General features: G+C 36.2%; 4 protein-coding genes across 11 annotated transcripts; 3 read left to right on the forward strand and 1 right to left on the reverse strand.

The window, feature by feature from the left end:
• The first annotated feature begins 722 nt into the window (after positions 1 to 722).
• Positions 723 to 2,693, forward strand: LOC111007264 (uncharacterized). The gene is made up of 3 exons (XM_022279564.2): positions 723 to 1,446; positions 1,526 to 1,611; positions 2,057 to 2,693. Exons 1-3 carry the CDS (start codon positions 1,128 to 1,130, stop codon positions 2,345 to 2,347), a joined length of 696 nt encoding a protein of 231 aa, XP_022135256.1. The 5' UTR covers positions 723 to 1,127; the 3' UTR covers positions 2,348 to 2,693.
• A 1,999-nt stretch (positions 2,694 to 4,692) lies between these two features.
• Positions 4,693 to 9,038, forward strand: GAUT11 (galacturonosyltransferase 11). Its single transcript, XM_022279697.2, has 2 exons — positions 4,693 to 5,406; positions 7,231 to 9,038. The coding sequence occupies exons 1-2, from the start codon at positions 5,254 to 5,256 to the stop codon at positions 8,683 to 8,685; spliced, it is 1,608 nt and encodes a 535-aa protein (XP_022135389.1). The 5' UTR covers positions 4,693 to 5,253; the 3' UTR covers positions 8,686 to 9,038.
• A 590-nt stretch (positions 9,039 to 9,628) lies between these two features.
• LOC111007140 (UBQ, helicase-c and DEAD-like helicase domain-containing protein) lies at positions 9,629 to 20,290 on the reverse strand. 7 transcript variants are annotated; one of them, XR_015791776.1, is made up of 30 exons: positions 20,037 to 20,288; positions 19,171 to 19,935; positions 18,795 to 18,905; positions 18,615 to 18,710; positions 17,834 to 17,989; positions 17,281 to 17,349; positions 16,952 to 17,074; positions 16,486 to 16,635; positions 16,266 to 16,397; positions 16,093 to 16,172; positions 15,846 to 15,940; positions 15,680 to 15,747; positions 15,298 to 15,387; positions 15,146 to 15,219; positions 14,953 to 15,060; positions 14,691 to 14,766; positions 13,857 to 13,993; positions 13,587 to 13,746; positions 13,324 to 13,503; positions 13,093 to 13,209; positions 12,750 to 12,905; positions 12,314 to 12,481; positions 12,084 to 12,196; positions 11,554 to 11,677; positions 11,291 to 11,386; positions 11,120 to 11,182; positions 11,004 to 11,035; positions 10,865 to 10,941; positions 10,600 to 10,736; positions 9,629 to 9,934 (listed from the first exon to the last, which is right to left on the reverse strand). XR_015791776.1 is itself a non-coding variant. In XM_088125836.1 (27 exons), exons 1-27 carry the CDS (start codon positions 20,193 to 20,195, stop codon positions 11,000 to 11,002), a joined length of 3,702 nt encoding a protein of 1,233 aa, XP_087981962.1. In that variant the 5' UTR covers positions 20,196 to 20,289. The 7 variants fall into 7 exon arrangements, 1 of the variants encoding a protein (XP_087981962.1); XR_015791775.1 differs by having other exon boundaries at positions 9,629 to 9,939; XR_015791774.1 differs by lacking the exon at positions 9,629 to 9,934 and having other exon boundaries at positions 9,983 to 10,736.
• Positions 20,291 to 21,668: 1,378 nt separating this feature from the next.
• On the forward strand, positions 21,669 to 22,766 carry LOC111007482 (dirigent protein 22). Of its 2 annotated transcripts, none has more exons than XM_088124726.1 (2): positions 21,669 to 21,921; positions 21,993 to 22,766. In XM_088124726.1, exon 2 carries the CDS (start codon positions 22,108 to 22,110, stop codon positions 22,657 to 22,659), a length of 552 nt encoding a protein of 183 aa, XP_087980852.1. In that variant the 5' UTR covers positions 21,669 to 21,921; positions 21,993 to 22,107; the 3' UTR covers positions 22,660 to 22,766. The 2 variants fall into 2 exon arrangements, with proteins under 2 accessions (XP_087980852.1, XP_022135557.1); XM_022279865.2 differs by having other exon boundaries at positions 22,012 to 22,766.
• The last annotated feature ends 106 nt before the right edge of the window (positions 22,767 to 22,872 follow it).

Below are 22,872 nucleotides of genomic sequence, written 5' to 3' on the forward strand. Positions count from 1 at the left end.
CCTTCTGATTTGTAATTCTAGAATATTAATCATGAGGTTGACCTGTTGTTTTATATTGCATATCTCCCTACCATATTGCCCAACTCTCCATCATTTCATAGAAATTTATGGGTTCTTTAACATAGCCTTCTTTTTTCTTCCTTTCATTTTCCCATTAGAATAGTTAATTCGATTTATAACAAATAAATAACTAAAAAAACTCAAGATTATAGGTATCTTTATACACTAATTTAAGAATTAATAAACTTGAATTAAAGAAAATTAATATAACTTCTATGAAATGAAATCAATTTACCAACTCAATTAAGGTATATATATGTCCCATCAAAAAATTATATTGTATTAAAAAAAATATTTGGTGGAGATCGAATCTTAGACTTGAAATATTAAATTTACTGTTAGGACATTCTTCGCTCATGTGGTGTTGAATAGGTTTTAAATCTCGATATCGATAGAAATATCAATGTCTCAATTTTTCATAGAAAATATCGATAAAATATAGATGTTTATGGATATTTAATATAAAAAAATTTAAATTAATAAATAAGCACCTCTATTTTTAAATAAATTAAAAATAATTAATATACTTTTACCGTATCTATTAGCGAAATTATGTTTATATTTTTCATATTTTAACGATTTTGTTTCCTTTTTTCGTAATATGATAAGAACGTGGACTTAATTCTCATGTGGATGCATACAAATGTTCACGAATTATCCCCTAATTTATTCATACACGTTCAATTTGGGGAATAGATTTTAGAAAGATCGCAGACGTGCGGAAATATTTAACAAATCCATACTTGGAAGGAGAGGAAAAAAGAAGAGAAGAATCTTATTCTTATTTAAAAATTGAGGAAGCTGTGCATGGCAATGGCGGCAATGGCGGAAATGGAAATGGAAACTAATTGATTAATTCAATTTCATGTCAAGCACGTTCAAAGCGGTGCCCAACCATCTCAGAAACACGACCAACAACAAGCGCCTTCAAGAATTTGGACTTGCCAGATGAACGAACGCACCATTTTTCAATTCCAAACGCCAATCATGGCGTATCTAGAATTTGATTCCATTCCCTGTACGACTTATAAGTACCTTGTTTTTCTTCCACCCACCACGGGAAGAAAATGGCGAGGAAACACGCCAGATTGCAGAGGGTGAGAGTTTCTCGATCGCCGGCCTGTTTCCAGGTCTGTTTCCGGCAGATTCCAGCCAGACCCGCCGCTAATTCCATTGGGAGTTTTCAGAGGGCGGAGCTTTTAGGGCATTCCGCGGATGAGCACAGTGCAGATAGTGCGAAATATGTGGCCGAGATTGGTAATAGAATAATGGTTGTGGTTGATTCTAGTTTTGAGGGTAAAGGAGCTCTTGAATGGGCCTTGTCTCATGCGGTTCAGAGTCGGGATTCTATCGTTCTTCTTCACGTTTCCAAGCCTTCAAAACAAGGTTAAACACAAGGTCTAATGTGTGTTGATTAGCTACTTTTCGATGGAGGGTTTTTCTGATGGTGTTCTTGTTTGTGCAGGTTTGGTGTTCGATGAAAAGCTTGACATGAAGGCGTACGAGCTTCTTCTGTCTATGAAGAATATGTGCCAAATGAGAAGGCCAGGAGTAAGTTTCTGTCATGTCTTCCATTTTTTCCTTTCCCAATTGACTCCAGAGATGAAAGGAATAGTTCTTGACAGAAAAAAAAGAGTAGTTCATAATCAAATTTAGTGTAAGAATGAGCTGGTAAGACAATGGGCTCTTCATATTTCCATAGGATATTTTCTACTTTGGCCTCAGCCCATTTCTTAGAGAGGCCGAAGAACTTCCCCACTTTGAATGCATATGGAACTAGAGTTGGGCTGAGGTTTCTACCATATCAATCGTTGCCATATTATATTATCAACTCTGTGTTGTATCTGTGAATAGGTGCAAATATGAGATTCTTGGCTTAGAAATCAGTTGAATGTGGATTAAGCAGAATGAGTTAAAACATGGCACTAAAAAAGAATCCAAATGGGATTACTCTTAGAACACAAATAAATTGGGATGCGTTCCTGTTTGATTTTAGGTTCAAGTAGAGATGGAATTTCTACAGGGGAAGGAGATGGGTCGTGTGATTGTGGAAGAAGCAAAGAAACAGAGAGTGTCTCTGCTGGTTCTTGGGCAAAGAAAGCAATCTCCATTCTGGTCTCTGGTAAAGAAATTCAGCACAAGCAAGAGGAGGAATCATGGTGGGATTGTGGATTACTGTATCCAAAACTCATCATGCCCGACCATCGCGGTGAGGAGGAAAAGCAAGAAACTTGGAGGATATTTGATCACCACAAAAAGTCACAAGAATTTCTGGCTTTTGGCTTGAATCCGTGTTAGAATTTCTTCTTTCAGCTGCCATTGTTGTTGTTGCAGAGGCAAACAAGATGGAAATCGTGATGCTTCTGATACTGTGAGTCTTATTTGGCCTCACTTTTTGCTTCCTCTCTGAAGATGATTGGCTGTATTACTCTAAAATAGAAAACCATGAAAACAAAATGGTGTAAAAATTTGTAAATGGATCTTCAGTTTCAATTTCCTTCTTGTTAATGGATCCAAGCTAGAAGTAGAAGATCATCATACATTTGGGAGTGAGCTCTTCATGTTCTTCCATGGCAACCGAGATTAGTTTAAAGAATAGAGTTAGATTCTGGGATTATAATGAACAAACTATGGCATGAAATCAGCTTCTCTGTGTCTGTAAATCAGAATGAACACATCTTAGCTGAAGACTGACTGGTTGGAAAAAAGCAGCTGGATTCCGACATGTAGTGATAGAACAGCCTAAGTTAATCCCAGTTTGTGCCCCTCATATCAGACACTTCTGGTCTGTAGTTAAGGCTCTGAAAATGGAATCATCCCCTTCCCCACCTCAAAATTTAGCTGGAAAAGACTCATTCTACTATTTTGCTTGGGGGGCTGTTTGGCTACAGTATTTCCCTATCCCTTCTGAAGTTGGAATTGTAAACCATCCCAAGTTGGGCTGCTTTTAAGAGCTTGTCTTGGCTCAGTTGGTTCTGGTTTAGAGACAATTGTTTCCAGAAACCAAACAGGAAGCTAAGGTTTAATGGACATCATACACTAAATGTTCTGTCGGCGCAGGGCTTGGTTTTTTATTCACACCAGTAACTTTTTTTTCTTTTTTTTTTTTCAGTGGCTGATAAAAGTTGCCTTAAAAATTTTTAATTCTCTATTTTTTCCTAGTTGGGTGTAACAAAAGTCTTCCTTGCGGCATTTCTCTGGCTTTCATTTTGATTGATTAAAAAAAAAGCCTTGCCCATTTCAGATGTTCGTTTTGGAAAATGAAATTATCTGTGTTGTTAATTTAATAATTTCCAAAATTATTATCAATTGGGTTGGACGATTAATTTTGCAGAAAATCCCAAAAAAAAAAAAAGGTTAAGTGTAAACCTACATCTTAATAAATTATTCGTATCTTTCTCGTTACTTGTATCCTAGACTTAATAAAAAAAAAAGTAATGTTAAATTAAAGTTCAATCTGCCAAAAAAATATCAACAAAATATTATCAAGGTTCGGGCTTGTTTACACCCAATCAATCAATGGATTATGTTGTCAATTTAAACCTAACTTAATTAGTTAGATGTATATTTAGTTAGATGTATATTGTTGTACTAAAAATATATTATTAGGCAATATTTAATTTTTAGTTCATTATTAGACCATATGAGATGTTGGATAAAATTTAAGACCAAATATTTGTTAATGAATCAATTATTAAAGAAAAAATTTGTATTGTAATTTGTTTAGTCATTGCCATGTCAACAATTAACCTAACTTGTTTCAAAATAAATAAATAAACCGTTATCTCAACTTCATCAATCACTTTTCTTTTAAGTACAATATATGCGTGAGTGGAGATCGAACTTGCAACCTTTTAGTTGGAGATATATGTCAATTACAACTAAACTATGCTCGCTTTGACAAATTCATCTGTCAATTTGGTTTTCTCTCCACCATCATTTTCATGAGAACATCTCCTCCATTTCTTATCTATTTACGTATTTTAGTACAATAAGTGGGATGACAATTGAACTCACGATCTTTTCGTAAGACATAGGTGTTGATCATCCTTGAACTAAGCTTATGTTGGCTCCACCATTTGTTAATAAAGTATACAATTGGTATATAATTATTGTGACTGTGACACACTTAAAGTAAACAAAAAAATTAAAGTTAAATTAAAGTTTTATATGCCAACATAAGCTTAGCTCGGTAGTAATTGACACTTGTTTTTAACAAAGAGGTTATGAATTCAAATTTTCCCATCCCACTTATACTAAATTAAAATTCAATCTCCAAAAAAAAAATCTCTTTATAAAAAATAAACAAATAACCCGATAATCAACATAAATTTCCAATTTTGTTAAAATGGTATTCCTTTTTAATAAGAATATGGAGATGGGGTAAACAAAAAATTAGATCGTTTTTATTTATTTAATACAAGAGATAAAATTTTGCAAATAAGACAATTTTGTAAGGGGATCATCTATTAAGTCTATCATTGATAGAGATGTGAATTTTTTTTTCGAAAATTAATACTATATTTGCAAATATTTTTAACTTACGCTATATTTGTTATTTGCAACCGCCTGAATCGACGAGACTTTTTAATGGTTGAAGCTGAAAAATCAGTGGTGGGGACAAAAAAAGATGGTAAATTTTTTTTTTTTTGATGTGCTCGAAGACGATGGTGTTGGAAAAAATTGCATTTGATAATTGATTTTGATATGGTAATTACCATTAAAAGCCTCGCTGGCTGAGATCATCAGGCAGCTACAAAACCGCAGCATCAGCACATGCTCCCATGAGCTGTGCTTTCCTTTCGTTTCTTACAATTTTGAGACCCCTTTTTTCATTTTTGGAAGAACCCGTTTTTGTGAATTTCTGAATGTGGGTGTGATTACTGCTAGCTCATACAGATCAGCCTTACTCTTATTAGTCTTGGCCCTGTAGGACTGATTCTGATTCTGGGTACTGATTCTTTGCCTTCTCTCGAGTTTTTGGATTGAATAAAAAGGTGGGCATTATTGATTATTTCGATACACTGAAGAAGAGGGTGTATTGACTTGATCGAGATTAAGGGCGCCACTGGTTCTAGTGAGCCAAGCCATCGATATGGTGGAGGATTTTTTACCTTCTTGATTGAATCTGGGAGATGGGTCGGCTCCGATTTATGATTTCGTGTTGAATTGGGGCGAAGTAATCCGTGAAAGATGAGGCGGCGGCCGGCCGACTTTCGCCGCCCGGTTCGACGGAGGTTTTCGCATTGGATCTGGGCGCTTTTTGGGCTTTTCACAATCGTAGGACTCGTTTTGTTTGTAGTTCACCATAATCAGAGGGAAGATCGCGTCGAACAGCCCGTATTGGTATTTCCTCCGTCTCTTCATTTACTTCTACATTTGAGCTTCTGGATTTCGATTCATTTCATGTCTTCAAACTTCCTTTTGCCGAATCGTTTCTCACTCTGCTGCTGTTACATCTATGAATTCAATTGTTATTGTTCTGTTTTAAGGTTTATGAGCTCAACATGATCTAATAAGCTGGTTTGCATCTGCATCATGTTGTTCTTTATTCATCCCTTCATTGTTATTCTCTGAATGTTTCCGTTATTAATTCTTGCAAGATTAGGAACGAGAACCTAAGATAATTATTGGGTTTGTATCAACGGCTGTTAATATACACTGGCCAGTTCTATACATTCATCGAAGAGTGTTTTAGATGGCTTTGTTAATATGTTGAGAAGTTTGATTTGAATTGATTGTGTACCACTGGATTTATGAGTCTGTTTTACATGGTCCGCCTCTCACAAAGGACCACAGATTTTGAGTTGTTAAGGAAATAATTAGGAGACATTTTTGTCATTACACTTGTTTAAACCTTTAAGTGGAAGTTACTCTGATCTGATATAAGAATTGTTTAAGGAAATTCTGTTTAGACTCTTCACTTCAGCCAATGAGAAAGTAGTGGTTGGCAATGGGAATTTGAAGTGGATGGACAGGAGATAAATTGAAGTTGTGCCACTGTTTGTTTGAAGTAGAGTGGTGTGGGTGGACATGAGACAAATTAAAGTTATGCAAAATGGATCTTTCTATAAAATTGGGGATGCATGTGATTTCAGTTGCTAAATTGTCAACATCCTGTTGGAGTAATTGGAAGAAAACTTTTTCATGGATTTAGAATGTTCTGTTTAGAAAAGAGTAATGGGAGGTCTGTAGTTTCCTTGAGCAGCAAAAGCATTTGTTGTCTTCACTTTCATGGTTTGGAAATTTTGATGGTAATCACCAACGGTTTCTTAAACATCAATTCTTGAAAGAAATTTGAAATAAAAGTTCAGTTTGCTCTTACAAGATGATGTGAAATATCATGTGATGTTTATGGGTTGATTCTGAAACAAAATATCTAGAGCTTCATATTTTAAAACATTGGTTTTTTATGCTTGTACAAATCAGATTTACATTGCATTGGCTACAGATCAGATATTATATAGAATACAGAAAAGGATTAAACATGAAGGGTATAAGTTGTTGCAGTGAGTTATTGACTGTGTAAATTATGTTTTATGTGCAATATGTTAAGAAGTTGCTTATCTTTTTAGAGTAAATAGTTCAAATTCGTTAATTCAATGATAGCTAGTAATCTTAAAGGCGAGCCCGAAGATGGGTAAGGGAAGAGAAACTCATAACTTTAGAAGTAAAAATATATAATTTAACAAATACAATGGTTACCAGATTCAATTTTTTTCTCTGTGACTCCTTAAATAAACCTCTATTTCTCTGATCCACAGCACCTTGACACCTCCACTCTACTTATGTCTTACTAATTTCACCTTACAAGCACAAGTATGGACATTAGCATAACATCACGGTGGACAGGGTGACATGTTATTTTCTAAAAACAATTGGGGTATAGACAGATGGAAGTAGTAGTTCGTGTCGAAACAAGGATTATAGTAACTTGGACTCATAAACTCTAGTAATCTTACGTATGAATGAATTTTTCATAGCAATTGTCATTCCTCTTCATAAGGAAGCCAATTCATGGCAAACAATTGACTAGCAGCATGTTTTCTCATACAAGAATTGGCTCATGGAGGATCTTTCAGTTTTCTTTATTAGTTTTTCTCTCTTAATTGCATATTATGGCTCAAATGTTCGTTAGGTGACTCCTGACCTTGATCCCTCTTTCTCCAGGAGAGAAATTCAAGAATTGAACAGGTTGCTCATGACAGATTAAATTTCACTGAAGAAATATCAAGTGCCACATCATTTTCCCGACAATTGGCGGAGCAAATCACCCTCGCCAAAGCTTATGTTGTTATTGCCAAAGAGCATAGCAATCTTCACCTTGCTTGGGAGCTGAGCTCAAAGATCAGAAGTTCCCAGCTATTGCTTTCTAAAGCTGTGATGAGAGGGGAGCCCATCACTCTAGAGGAAGCAGAGCCCATAATTAAAAGCCTATCCTCTCTAATATTCAAGGCACAAAATGCTCATTATGATATTTCAACTACAATAATGACAATGAAGTCTCATATTCAAGCCCTTGAAGAGCGGGCCAACGCTGCCACAGTACAGAGCACAGTGTTTGGGCAACTTGCAGCTGAGGCTCTTCCTAAGAGTCTTCACTGCCTAAATGTGAAGCTCATAGCTGACTGGATGGAATACCCATCCTTCCAAGAACTGGCAGATGAGAGGAGAAACTCCCAGCGCGTTGTGGATAATAATCTCTATCATTTTTGCATATTTTCGGATAATGTTTTGGCGACGTCTGTGGTTGTCAATTCCACGGTTTCTAATGCTGATCATCCAAAACAGTTGGTCTTCCACATTGTCACAAATGAGATCAACTATGGAGCTATGCAGACTTGGTTCCTTAGTAATAATTTCAAAGGATCTACTATAGAAGTCCAAAAGATTGAGGACTTCTCTTGGCTAAATGCCTCTTATGCTCCTGTTCTGAAACAAATGCTTGATCCAAATACACGAGCGTATTATTTTGGAGGACTTCAAGATTTGGCAGTTGAACCGAAATTGCGAAACCCAAAGTACCTGTTGCTGTTGAACCATCTTCGGTTTTACATTCCAGAGATCTATCCACAACTAGAGAAGGTAGTGTTTCTTGACGATGATGTCGTAGTCCAGAAAGACCTAACGCCACTATTTTCTCTTGACTTGCATGAAAACGTGAATGGAGCAGTTGAAACTTGTCTCGAAGCGTTTCATCGTTATTACAAGTACCTAAACTTTTCAAATGCAATCATAAGCTCAAAGTTTGACCCACAGGCTTGTGGATGGGCATTTGGCATGAATGTCTTTGATCTGATCGCATGGAGGAAAGCAAACGTAACTGCTCGGTATCATTACTGGCAGGAACAAAATGCTGACGGTTTGCTTTGGAAGCCAGGCACTCTTCCTCCTGGTTTATTAGCCTTCTACGGGCTAACAGAACCACTTGATCGGAGATGGCACGTCTTGGGATTGGGTTATGACCTGAACATCGACAATCGTTTGATCGAGAGTGCAGCTGTAATTCACTTCAATGGAAACATGAAGCCATGGTTGAAGCTGGCCATAAGCAGGTACAAACCTCTGTGGAAACGTTATATAAACCAAAGCCACCTTTATTTTCAAGATTGCATTACTAGTTAAAAAAAGTGTACTACTACTTGATTTTCCACCAGTGCTTTCATTGTAGATTCAAAAGTAGACAATTTTGACTATCTTAGGAGGTTTTGTTTTCTCCACCCTAGTTTCTTGAGAAGAGAGAAACAAAAAAGGATGATTTTTTACACACTTAGAGAAGTTCAAAATGTAACGAGGAAAAATGGCTCTGGGAACCCATTTTTGGTTGATGATAGCTTCTTCTCCCACCACCAAGCTGTAGATTTTTTTTGTTTTTTTTTTGTTTTAATCTTCGCTTCCCTCATCGTCTGCAAGCTATAGATTTAATAATTTGTCTGAACATTCTAGTTATGTTGTAAGCAAAACATATTTATTGTCCATACCATACATCTTCTCCTGTGCATTAGCTGAATCAAGTTGAGTCCTCATTGAATTACCATGGGAGGTTAGGATTTGAATCTTTTTCAATTCAAAATTATGTCGAATGTGAAACGAACTAACAAAACATGTCCTCCCAAGTTTGCCTATTGAACAATTATTCAATGAACTGTGCAAATCACACTGGCATTTGAAATTATGATTGTAAAATGTGTTGTACGAAAAATATCTTGCAGTTGGTTTGTAGCATTGCTTCCAAAAACCTTGTCATATTATGATTATGTCTCATTAAACAAAATAAACTAAGGGAAAGAAAGGGAAAGAAAGGAAGATGAGGTGCAAATTTCCAACGTTATGGTTATGTCTCGTTAAACAAAATAAACTAAGGGAAAGAAAGAAAGTTGAGGTGCAAATTTCCAACGTTTAAACCAACCATTAAGATAGGTCAGTCATTGTAGCTAATTGAGATATGATCAAACTCTTATGTAAGAGCTTATTACGACAGATATGCAAGTCAAATATATATCGCAATCAATCAATCCAAACTTAACTAACCAAGTCAAATATAAATCGCAATCAATCAATTCAAACATAACTCGACTAGTTAAGATATATATTCTCAACTAAAAAGTTGGAGGTTTGAATTCATTCTCATTCCACATATTGTTCAACTAAAAAAAGTGATAAACATTGGACCAACAAAATTAGAGAAGAAATTTCCTAAAAGTTAAGATGAATGGACATGATTATTATCACCACAAATTCAATAACAACCAAAGCAGGTCGTTGAGCTCTCAGCACCCCAACGCCCATGCCTATCTCAATCCTCAAGTCAAATGCGCAGCGCTGCGGCGCTCGGGGGCACAGAGAGGACAGTATGGCTATTTCAGCACCATCTCTTATCTTCATTAGAATGCCAGCAAATTTAATAGGGACGAAGCAATAATTCAAAGACCAATTAATAATCTTCGCTTCATATACAGAAATAAAGACAAATATCTTTCCGAAATCACTTACAGACCATTCACAAGTATACACCAATATCGTGTTTGCTTAACTAAAAACATAATCACAAGTAAACTGGATGGAAATCAATAGATAACTCAGTTAACAATGTAGTTCTAAATTAGTAAGACTGTTCGTTTCATTAGGAGAACAATAAATATAGCAATCCTGTTAAAAGATAATTAATCAGTATTTTTAAACCAATAACCAACCCTCTTTCGCTCCAATTGCACTGTTCTCGAGTTTTTTTTAGTACAACTTGTAGGGGTGGAAATTCGAATCCACGACCTTTTAGTTGGGGATATGTATCAGGTGAACAAGTTAAACTATGTTCAGGTTGGCTCTCTGTTGCGTTAATTCACAAGTGATCACACCAAAATGATATTTGAAAACAATATGCTTAAAATCTCACCACGATGTGAACGGTTCTTTTTTTTTTTTTTTGAAAGAAAAAGGTTCTTCCGAGAACTTTCAAAAATGACTATCGGTCTTTAGTTAACCCACAATGCCTGCTTGAAGCAAAAGACCTCTAGAGAAGATCTAATAAGAGTGGTTCACCTGAAGGAGCCGGATTGTATCTTTCCGCAGATTATAATTCCACCAATCCAGTTAAGTATTATGGGTACAGTGACATTCTAATTTGAGGACTCTCCGATAATTTCTCCTCGGAGTGGCCAAAAATTATCTCCTAATTCCTGAAACAAAAACATCCATGATAACCTGCTTAATGAATTTAAACTGACCAACATTGTAATATGCTTGTTTCATAATCGACTCCAGAAGCAAAATTTATTTTTTAATGGAGAATCAAAACTTGCCGAACCTATCTTAAAAATAGAAACTGGGTCCTTTTCTTGCAGCAGAAAGAGAGCATGAATCTCCAAGAACATCCAAGTTTACCTGCCATCAGAATATTATAATCAAACAGTCCGAGAATAGATTCATGAAGTCAAGGAATTTACCTGCAATATGATTTCTCAGCATCCAGAACACCCTGAGTGGATGAATGACGCAGTTAATGACCATAAAACTTGCACGAGCAAAAAAGAATTAGGACTCATAGATTACAAGTTGAAACCTTAATAATTAAACTGGCTGCATCCTTGTGTAAAACCTCGTTGTATTCATGACAGGCCAAACTCTGGGGGAAAAGAACAAAAGAAAAAATCACTTTTAACCTTGAACCATGCAGAAGGTTTTTTTTTTTTGGGGGGGGGGGGGTGTTGTGCGGGAAGGTATTGAACCATACTTGGACACAATTAGGGCAGCCGGTCTCTCCTAAGCAGCAGCAAGAGGTGAGAAGTTCCAAAGCAGCATTCAACAGCTCTATGAAAACGGGTTGAATCTGTTACAAGTTCAGTTAAGTTCTTATTAATGAAAGCCAAACATATTCTAACCATTATTTTGCGGAAGAAAAAAAATTAACTGTAGTTAAAAATTCTAGGATCTTGGATCTTCGAGCATTGCTCACATCTAACATTTAGGATAAATACAGCAGCTAAAATTTCTCACCTGCACTGACATACCAGTTCCTCCAGGATGCTGATCATACAACAGTATTCTTTCTGGAAAATAGCGAGTATCATGAGGATTTGCACATTCAGGAGCCAAGTCAGACATGTTGCATATTATGCGTCTGTTAGACATACAATGATGAGCTGAGATTGAAAATCTGCTAAACATATAGGATTGGGAAAATAGCAGACTACATTTCTAGGTTTTTTTTTAAAGGAAATATTTCTTATTAAGCCAAAGCTTCAGACCTAATAAAAATTTACCAAAAAAATGTCAGGAAATAGTTTTCATTAATTAGGATTAGCAATCTCTTCTAATCAGGTATTTTCAGTTTTTTGGTTGATCCCTGTTTAGGCCGTTATTCTTTCTTCCTTTTTTTTCTCTCCCTCTTGTAGGGCACTAATTTCAACGCTTTTTTCATTAAAAATAATAATAAATAAAAAATGGTATATTCACTTTTTAGCAACAAAAAGGTCCAAAAAGGAAACCTTCGAAGAAAATTTTAAACACATTACTGCGAAACTTACAATGGCACTACATTCAGAAGAGCATGTGAAGCAGCATGCAAGCCTGCACGAAAGTCGAAGCTTTTCCTCTTCACCTCTTCTTTTACTGATTGTGGTACTGGAATCCAGACTGCCTGCTTAACAAGGGAAAGTTAAATAAACAGGATTAAATGGGAGAGGCCAATTGATTTGGTGGCAAGGCCAATTGATTAAGGAATGAATCACGAGTATCCTAATTTTTTAAATACCACCTGAGAGTTATATGAATATTTGGGAAGTGAGAGATCCACTGTATCAAAAATTTGTTTACTTCCTTTCCATATACGATAGAAACCAAACCAAGTGGTGGTAACTCTGCAATCATTTGCTTGAGCAGTTGTTTTTGAGGGCGGAATATTTGGAAATCTCCTTGGATAAGCCTAATTAACAACATGACACTATTTAAAATAGAGAAGTACATAACAAAACCATAACAATTTTGTTTTTTATGGATTTAAATTAATGCCACGTTGTCCATCTAAGAGGCCAAAGTCACAACCCTCTGAAACGGACCACTCACAATTCTAAAAGAGAAATACACTCTCCAAAATCCAAACTAGAGAAGATATGATAACCAAATGCAGCAAATATGTAATTTCAGAAAAAATAGTAGCACGAAAAACATGAAGTCAATAATTCAAAGCGTACCATATTACCACCGATAACATGAATGTCAGTGTAATCACGTGTTTTTGTGTAATATTTTAGATCAGCTTCTTCACAGAAAGCAAGCATACTTGACAAATTCAAGCTTTTGACCAAATAAGTTCGTCCTTGATGCATATAAACAGCACCTTCATATACCTGAATCACATAGCCAGAAACCTATATGGTTGGTTTCATAGAATGATGATCATGCAACATTGCAATCAATGAGTAGAAACGAAAGAATCCAGTCTGACAGCTTTTATTATTCTCTTTGAATAAAATAATTAGAAAGGATCTTGTTTATTAACTACGTCGATGGTCTTATTTTCGAAACAGCAGTTACCTGAAAGAAAGCCTTGCTTTCCTCAATCTCTTCAATAACTTCATTTTGCCGCTGGTCTACAACTCTGTATCTCTCTGTTTCAATGGCTCGGATGCTAACTGCGCGGGAAGGCATTTTCTAGAAAATATTCATAAGGAAGTGCAAAATAGTTCAGTTTACCACAGGTTTATATCAATCAAATTCCTGGTGAGTAACGAATAGAGTCTGAATCAAATGAGACAAATTTTATACCTCTTGCCCAATATAGTTCCAAATACTTTTGGATGAGCCACATGATGGATCAGGAATCAGATCTCCTCTATTTTTTAGAGACGTTAGGGCAGTGTTCAAGCCAGAACCAAAAAAATTCTGATCATAAAGCACACTTATTGGATGTTCATGTGCAGCACATAACAAATGCTGTTCAAGAACCTGTGGAAGCAGCATCAATAAATATCAGAGTAAAACTTCACTAAAGCTGGTACCAATTTAAAGGATCACTATCAGATTAGAACCTGTTGGTTTCCAGCATCAATATGGCAGCACTCAATTGGGCTCCCAAAAAGCTTTTCAGGGTTTTTCATGAAATACTGATCAAGTGGCCCATCGAATGCAACATACACAGAGAGAGAAGTCCTTTCTCTCCTTCCTGCCCTGCCAGCTTGTTGCCACAAGCTTAAAAGGTATACAGCACAAGGAAGAATAAGAAAAGTTGAAACCAATAGGACCAAATAAAGGACATAGTCAAAAGACCAAAGAAAATGAAAAAGAGTAGGGAACTTTACCTAGCAATACTTCCGGGAAAGCCCAAATGCAGAGTTGCATCAATATGCCCTACATCAATACCCAATTCAAGGGCATTTGTCGCGGCAACGCCACAAAGGTTCCCCCCAAAAAAGTCACTCTCAATTCTCCTCCTATCCTGCTCCATTTGAATTCCAACTCAGAAAATACGCACTTTTTGGATCATGAGGCTCATAAAGATTGTATAATACACATGCTATCATATATCACATGCATGATGACCTGCTAAAAGCCCAAAAAAGTAATAACATCTATATGGTCGGGCTGGAATGTTTCATGTCCTTTACTGGAAAATCTGGGATGTGGCTGATTATTGCATCTAACGTCTTTTTCCTTTCTATATTTCAAAATCGAGAAGTTAGCTTTTTCCTTTTTATATTTCTGAACATCACATCCTCACACATAATAATGCTTCGCACACTAACAGCAAGCTCCTTTACAAAGAAGAGCAGTATCATTTTCCTTTTATCCTACGCAAATATGCCCTTGGAGCCCAAAACATGATTAAAAATTCCCAAATCATAATAACCAGAACCTAAGAGAACGGGATACACTAAGTATTTTAAAAATGCAAATAAACATGAGTTCTGGTCCATTAGAAGTCTAACAACTATCTATTGAATACTAGCGAGAATAAAAAATTAATTAGTGGTGAACACCATTCTCAGATGCACAGAACTTCGTATCGGTATTTTGTTATGGAATATGACAAAAACAAAATTTCTTCCATCCTGGTTTCAGTTCCAGGATACAAAAATAAATATATAGAGAGTATAGATTTGTCGAGTTTGAACAATAGAAGGCATCTTCTATACCTCAGCAGTGTATCCAGCACGATAAGCACACACAGATTGTACCAGATGGGGTGCTCTCTCCTTAAGAATTTCACGCCTATAACAATGATATAACAATGAAAAGAATAGTTGCAACAACTTCATAATGAATGCCACAAACAAGAACTTGAGTTGGAATTTTCACTAAACGGCCATGTGAAATTAAAGTAAGCATAAGTGATAAAATAAAATATAAAACAAAAAGGCGCAGAATGACATATGAAAACTTAGAAATATCACCTACGTGTAGCATAAAACGAGTTCACAAAGTTTACGAGTTTTACAAAAAGCAATGCAGCGAAGTCCATGCTGAACCATTTCCGCAAAGAGCCTTGCTATATCCATAATTGGGCTGGAAATGCAAACAAAGTGTTAAATGATATAATAAAGAGATTAGCCCTCATCCACCAAAGTCAGTAAACATGGAAAGTTGTTGCCTTGGATTTCTGAAATTAACATTCTTTTCTGTACTCTGCAGAGAATCAATATCTCTCTGATAATTTTTCAAGGCCTGTACCACAGAAGCAACAAGGGCAAATCAGTACTACTGTATCGTGTCAATTTATGTTAACAGACCTACGGACAGCACCTTAATAGGATTCCAGAGGATGAAAAGTTTTCTGGCAGAAGGACTTCCATCGTTTTCAATCAGCTCTAAGCTTGACAGATTTCCAAGTTCCTGAAGCATTACAAAAAAGGGAATTTCAGCTCATATATATAATATTCAGAAAGAATGAAGTCAAAGTTGATTTTTCCCAGAAAGAATATGACTGGGAAAAATGACATGCAAGGATATACTCGTTGCCAATCATTTTCAAAGTTGATGTTATTGCACTGTTGAAGATGCTTCTATATATTTTCAAATGAGTTTCAAGAAGAGAAAGGAAAAAAGGATGCATAATCAAAATATTCTAGATTTTATTTACTGAAAAACCAGTAGACATCTTAACTAAGGGAACAAGGTTTATTACCATACAATGTTCACGCGGATTTGCAGAAGTCGCCGTGCAGAATATAAAAGAAGGATCACTTCCATACACTGCACGAGAGATCAGATTTTATTTCACGACAAAAGTTAGAGGTTTAGATAAATAAACTCCCTCAATTTTCAATAACACGTTAGATAACAATCCACACCATGTGAGCATATCCGGCGAAGTCTCCGTAGTATTAGTGCAGTATGACATCCAAATGCTCCCTTATAAGTATGAGCCTCATCAATGAGTACAAATCTAAGTAAAAAAAATCAACTGATTATGAGAAAAAGTCTTGAGGTAAATACGTACAATATAGACAATTTAATCTGCAAAAATGATAAAAGTATATGGAAAGTGGAACCATGCAGTGAACAAAGAGAGAGAAATTGTAAAGTTAGATACAATACCGAAGATTTGATAATATCCGACTAAATTGTCTGTGGTATGGCAGGATTGATACATGTAACATATCTGGATTTGTGATTAACTGTATAAGAACAGAAAATTTCGGGTAGGAACTTGGTTTTTGGACTAAAATTTAAGGAAGGGGGGAGGTTAAAAAATGGACTTGATAAATTACCAGCCTAGCATTATCACGCAATAAAACCCTATCAGCCTGAGATGTATCACCATCATAAACGCCAATGTTAAGGTTATCACTAAATCCTTTCATCATGACGAGCAAACTTCTGAGTTGATCTTGAGCTAAGGCCTAAATGTGTAAAGAAGTTTTTAATTATTTCAATACAAAAACAAATTCGTACGGAACAACTTATGTAATAATGCAGCAGAAAACATACCTTAGTTGGAAATAAGTAAAGAGCACATGATGTGACATTTTGAGACATTGATTCAAGAACTGGCAGGTTATAGCAAAGAGATTTTCCACTTGAAGTCATTGTGGCAACGGCAACATGCTTTCCAGCCAAGGAGGCTTCAATTGACCGTGCCTATCAAGTTCATTGTAATAGAAAATACAGAACAGATATTTTTTATTATACAAAAAGACAATATTAAAAATGTATTGAACCCAAAAAGGAGATAAACAGAAGAGGGTATGGAGACGTAAATATAAACCCACACGTGAGGCAAGAAGTAGACAAAAGTACACTCCAGTCAGCCTTAATGAAAAAAAACTTGTCATAATCACAAAAAGACTTCAACAAAGTGCGCCAAGAAGAGCATAAAAATGTACTCAATGCATATTTAAAGTGAAATAAGATTAATGTAAGCCTTGTTAAATAACAGCATAAAAATTAATCATACCTGATGGCTATACAATTTTTCAACACCAATACATTTGAGTGCTGATATAACATTATTTGAAAGTTCCTCTGGAATTTCCACATAATTAGCTTTCCTAGCCGCAATATCTTCCACATGCACTATCTGTTTAGAGAATCACCCATATCATAGTTCTCAGTTAACAACTAACAACCTGTGAAAAAGACAAATTTTCATACCAATTCTACTCTTACATTGAATGATAGACTAGTCAACCAGTAGATAAAGCCAATGACAGACTACGACTAAACATATTGACTTATCAATTAAATAAAAGTTGAGCCTATGTTTCACTTTCTCGGCCAACGTACCTGGCCATCAGATCCAACACCCGCTTTAAGATGTTCAACCATTATCTCAGGTAAGAGTTTTGAAGTGTCCTGTCGAGCCACAAAAAAAACCATAAGGGTGTTGTAATTAATCATACAAATTGTGCCCTGAATTATTATAAACATAAAATTAGGGGTATAACTTTTGGGTTCATTAATTGCTGTATGTAATACGTTAATATGAACTTTGCTGGTCAAAAGTGCAAAAGTGAATGGCCAGTAGACACGACATGCAATGCATACTTTATGTCAATTTGAGCACAAACTGATTAAGGCACCTACATGACTTCGAATCCCCACCTCCACATGTTATACTAAAAAAAACATGCATACTTTATGAGATGGAAGTATTTAAAAAACCACATATCTTTTTTTTGCAAGGAAAAATCACATCTCTTACGGAGAAAGTCAACATCAAATAAGCTCAAAACATGTTTTGTTTCCTCTTTTAGATTATGGCATTATGCATTGGCAACTTGCAAAAAGAGAATTAAACATCTCTACAACTACGTATAAATTGAGATTGATTTCATACATGACATTGTATTTGGTCTGATTTAGAACTTGAAGAAGCCGTATCACTTTTCTTTCGTCGCTTTTCTTCACCCCCATGGACAGAAGACTCTTTTGGTGTGATTAAATCTTCCAAGGAAAAAGGTACGCATATCTCACTTCTGCTTCCATGTCTAAGCTGCATTCTCCACCCGCCAATCAATTATACCCATTCGTATAAAATTGGATATTGATTAAAATAAAAGAATCCCAAATGAATACATAGATAAGAAGTTCAGACTGCAATGCAAATTTTTTATAGAACGTTAACCATCTTTTCGTTTTAAGGTCACCATAATAGCCGCTCGATCAAATGGACACTTCTGGTCAGATCTTAAACTCGTTGCCACAGAAAAGTGGTAAAACAATACTTCAAAAGCCATCTTAATTATTGAGACATAATACGATGATTTGGATAATTTAATGCTAGGCACCATGTGTTTAAAAGCACATCTGGCATCCACAGCTTAGAATGATTATTGGCCAACTTTTTGATCAAATAATTATAGGGATCAAATTCATGTCCCCGTTATTGTTGTTGTTGTTTATAGTAAACAAACTCCTGTCCAAATGACTAGTCATATACCCTCATGAGCTCATTTCAGCGATGTAGTAATATTTCAATCTATCTTTACCACCAAAATGAAAGGAGAACATTCCTAACTTCAACAATGTGAATGGCAACATGGATGCTCTAAAGTCATTTCGTCGCTAGTGAAAATATAATATAACTGAACCAAAGAGACAAGAAACAGTTAACACACCATATGGAACTTAATAGCCTCCCAAAGGTAAAATTTAAAGGATCTTTCCCGTCTCTTCAGTAGAGTGACATCCTTTGGTGCATCACGGTTTACATGCTGTACAGCAACAATGTAAGGCAAATGAAAGCACATGACCAGTTGAAAAGCTGAATACTTCTCAATCAAGTTCTGAAATTTCACCTTACCGGTATTGCCATCATTCCATCGACCATTTTGTTCGGACAAATAAATAACAATGGAAAGCGTATCATCACAACTATCTTCCAAACTGCCACTTGCAAAATGTACTGCCTGGCACAGGCAAAATATATAGTAGTTAAAACCGTCAGTTAGATGAATGATTGATAATGTAATTACGCGAGTTCTCAAGGAATCCATACACAATGCAAACAACAACCTAGTCATAACAAATTGACAATTATACATCACTTGTAATGCATTTATGCGGCTTGAGTCATTTTTTCATTCTTTAGCATGTAAAATGTCATCCGATAATTTCTGTGCAGTTTATGATGATATTATGAACCCCATTAAACTTGGACACCGAATCAAGTACCTTGGGACAGAGAAGCGAGAGGTGCTTTATGTCCTCTGTACAAATTGTAATTCCATGGTTCTGTAGCAGGTCCATTGCTTGCTCCAATCGACTTACGGTCATAATTTTCTCTTGTAGTTGAAGAATCATTGAAAAAACATTTAAGAAAGAAAATGCCTTCCTTATCTTCTTCAACCATACTGGACACAGGCATGAAGGAGAATATGTTCTATGTGGCACTTTTTTGTTAGCTCCTCGTGAATTAGCTTGTTTTGCCAACATACATTCCCCATTGCGTGGGTCCGATAAACAATCCACTGACTCCAAAAACTTAAGAAAGTTTTCACAAGTGTGTTCATTTAAAAATCCTTCAGTATGAGACGATAGTAAGTTCCTCAAAACGTCATCATTCCCTTTCAAGTCATTAAAAACAAAACCCTTTTTTCCTTTTGCTTTAGAACTTGAAGAACTACTACTAGATGTCCCTACCAATTCAGCTTCTACGTCTCCAATTTCAGAATTCCCTCTCTCACGCTCGTGGACATTCTCATCTCTCCCTTGAAGAGAGCAGTCATGTAAATACGATAAATCCTGCACCATATCGGACCACGCAGAATCAGCGAATTGAGAAATCGAGCTTCTGTCCGAAACACTGGACCGCTGTTCATATTGATCGCGTAACTGGGACTTAGAAGATTCCTTCTTATTAAATGGAATGAGAACTAGAAATTCGCCATGGTCAATGCGGCACGCACCAATGAGACTCTGCGGTTTCAATTTGCTACCCTGAAATGAACATGCGAACAATCACCAGACAGACCAAAACAAGAGGAAAAAGAAAAGACACGAATAGAGGGAGAGCGAGAGAGGGAGAAGATGTTCATTGCCTTAGAAAAGAGGTGAAAATTGGGGGAATTGGTTGCAGACGGGAAATTCCGCCTGAGTAGAAGTTTGAGGTCATCAATTGTTCTGCTGCCGGAAATGACGACGGTCAGTGATTCTCCGGTTAGGGTTCTGATTCTGATTTCTCTCTCGCTCTCCTCCATTACAATCTCTCTCTCTCTCTCTCTCTCTCTCTCTCTCTCTCTCTCTCTCTCTCTCTCTGAAGCTTTTTCCCGGAGTTCTCTCTGTAGGGCTGGGAATTTGGCGGGGAAATTGGTCGTTTCACTCCTCTGCATTCTGCAACGTAAGTTGGCGTCGAAATCACTCTGACCGTTTGGGCCGTGGATTTTGCTGTTACTGGCCATCTTCATGTAAGAGCCCAATTTATTGGGCTTCCACTACCTGTAATTGGGCCTTCTAATCGGTCGGCCCTGTTCATAAAATTAGGGGGAATTATTGAAAATATACCCACAATTTGATTCTTTTTTTCTCTTATAATTTGTTTTTTTTTTGTTAAATTACAGGCTTAATACCTTTTACAGTTGTGTCTAACAACTAACAGTCCCGGCCCTAATCCTCCCCTTAAGTTCATGAACTTTCAAATTTGTGTTTAATAAATCATTGACCTATTCAATAATTTTAAAGTTCACGTATCTAATAGATAAAATAAATAAATAAATAGAAAGTTCAAGATGCAATTAAATAGATTCATAATATTTAGAAAGGTAAGTCGTCTACGACTTACTAGACATGAAATTGAAAGTTGACAAACCTAACTATTAGATACGAAACTAAAAGTTTGTGGATCTATTAGACAATTTTTAATATTAATCTATTACACACAAATCTAAAAGTTGATATATTAAATTTATGATTTAACATTTTTATGTAATCTAAATATTCAATCATACTTATTTATTTTGGAGGAAACATACTTATTTAATTTGAACACTATTCAACCACTGACGCACTAGTAACATTTCTTAAAAGTCGAAAGTTTGAATTTTCACATAATCTGGGCAAGTTAGAGGTCTTCCAATGATCATGTTGAGTTCAAGTATCAATTAACATTTAAATAATATGTCCACATGGCCAAATACATCATAAAAGTAACATTTTAATAATACATAAATTTTTACCAAAACGAGCCTGGCTTAGCGGTAATTATATATCTCCAACCAAGAGGTTAGTGAGTTCGATTTCTCACTTCCATATGTTGTACTAAAAAATAATAATAATACATCAATCTTTTATTAACAAAATTTAGGCTCGTTTTAAAAATTAAGTTTAAAACATTTTTCCGTTAATATAGTTTTTTTTTACATTTTGAAAACATGGGTCAAATTTTGAAAAAAAAATCTTCAACAAAGTAGCACTGTTTTTTAAATTTAGGTAAGAATTAATATGTTTTAAGATTAAAAAACTTACTAATAAATCGTAAAAAAGTTAAAAGTGAACATAGCTCAGCGTAATTAGTATCTATCTCAAGCCAAAAAGTTAGCAGGTGGATTCTCACCTCGACATCGTAAAAAAAATAAATGCAGAGAACAACAATTTTTAGAAATAAAAATTTCTAAAAAACTAAAAACAAATGGGTCATAAAAGCCCTTCATTATTAGGTAAAAGGCTAGGAACAATTTGGTCAATTTATCCTAAAATTAATATCATTTTTTTTTTCGCGGGAGCTAACTAACTTGGGAGCGATCCATCCAGTTTCCGGCCACGTTAGCTCGTCGCGGCTGAAAAACGCACATTCGTTCACATTGAACGAAAGTGACGACCTCTAAAATTTCCACTGCAAATTTCTTCCTCTTCACCCATCTCTTGACTCTTGATCATGTTCGCTGATTTTTAACCGCAGATTCAATCAAACAGTTCAGAAAATTCTAGGTATCTTTCCTCTCTTCAAATCGATTGAATTTTTGGATTGAAATTTTCCTTAACGTAATTGCCAAGCCAAGGAACTCTGATTTTCCACAGGTTTGACGAAGCTTCCGTGACTTAGATTTGTTATATAATCTTCCCTTCTGTGAACAATGCAACCTGCAATCCATGTCGAATTGAAGCGAGGCAGCCATGGCCGTTTCCAGGAAGAGTCTGCTGATATCCTTGGCGATTCTCGTGGCCGCTCATTCAATCGAGGCGTTAAACCCTAACGTGACTCGTATCCAGTTCTATATGCACGATATTGTTAGTGGTCCGAACGCCACCGCCGTTCAAGTCGCCGGAAGGCGAACGAACTACACGGGTTCGGATCCGATTGCTGCAATGTTTGGGTCCGTTTTCATGATGGACAACCCGCTCACTGCCACGCCGGAGTTGAACTCGACGTTGATTGGGCGTGCTCAGGGGATTTATGCAATGTCGTCTCAGCAAAATGAGTTCAGCCTTTTGATGACGCTAACCTTCGCGATTACCGGCGGAACCTACAACGGTAGCTCGTTCAGCGTAGTTGGGCGGAATCCGATCATGAGCGAAGTCCGGGAAATGCCGGTCGTCGGAGGGACGGGAGCTTTCCGGCTGGCTCGTGGGTATTGCTTAGCTAGGACATTCTCGTTCAGAGAAATGGATGCTGTGATAGGCTACAACGTAACATTGATTCACGATCTGTACGACTACTCCGGTTGAACACGGTTCGGGATTCTAGTTGTTCCGACGAGTTTTACAACTTTTGTACTGAATAAAATTTCGTAGTCTCGGACATTTACATTCAAATTTCATAATCTTCAAGTTCATTCGATGAGAATCATATAATTCATCGTATTAAATGAAACCGTTTCTATAAAGGGCTGGGCAGCATGTGGGGGTTTGGTCAATGGAGACCGTTAAAACTTTTATGGG

The sequence above is a fragment of the Momordica charantia genome (genome assembly GCF_013281855.1).
Source record: "Momordica charantia cultivar OHB3-1 chromosome 6 unlocalized genomic scaffold, Mcharantia_2.0 BLBB01000006.1, whole genome shotgun sequence".
NCBI classification, from domain to species: Eukaryota; Viridiplantae; Streptophyta; class Magnoliopsida; order Cucurbitales; family Cucurbitaceae; genus Momordica; species Momordica charantia.

What these genes read in the sequence shown, in the direction of transcription:
- LOC111007264 (XM_022279564.2), top strand. Translation starts at nt 1,128, where the DNA reads ATGGCGAGGAAACACGCCAGATTGCAGAGGGTGAGAGTTTCTCGATCG. An exon ending in TTCCAAGCCTTCAAAACAAG is followed by an intron (nt 1,447 to 1,525) that starts GTTAAACACAAG and finishes TTGTTTGTGCAG; the next exon opens with GTTTGGTGTTCGATGAAAAG. An exon ending in GCCAAATGAGAAGGCCAGGA is followed by an intron (nt 1,612 to 2,056) that starts GTAAGTTTCTGT and finishes GTTTGATTTTAG; the next exon opens with GTTCAAGTAGAGATGGAATT.
- GAUT11 (XM_022279697.2), top strand. Translation starts at nt 5,254, where the DNA reads ATGAGGCGGCGGCCGGCCGACTTTCGCCGCCCGGTTCGACGGAGGTTT. An exon ending in GCGTCGAACAGCCCGTATTG is followed by an intron (nt 5,407 to 7,230) that starts GTATTTCCTCCG and finishes CTCTTTCTCCAG; the next exon opens with GAGAGAAATTCAAGAATTGA.
- LOC111007140 (XM_088125836.1), bottom strand. Translation starts at nt 20,195, where the DNA reads ATGGAGGAGAGCGAGAGAGAAATCAGAATCAGAACCCTAACCGGAGAA. An exon ending in GTGTTGGATCTGATGGCCAG is followed by an intron (nt 17,075 to 17,280) that starts GTACGTTGGCCG and finishes TTCTCTAAACAG; the next exon opens with ATAGTGCATGTGGAAGATAT. An exon ending in CTTCTGAATGTAGTGCCATT is followed by an intron (nt 11,678 to 12,083) that starts GTAAGTTTCGCA and finishes TATGTCTAACAG; the next exon opens with ACGCATAATATGCAACATGT.
- LOC111007482 (XM_088124726.1), top strand. Translation starts at nt 22,108, where the DNA reads ATGGCCGTTTCCAGGAAGAGTCTGCTGATATCCTTGGCGATTCTCGTG.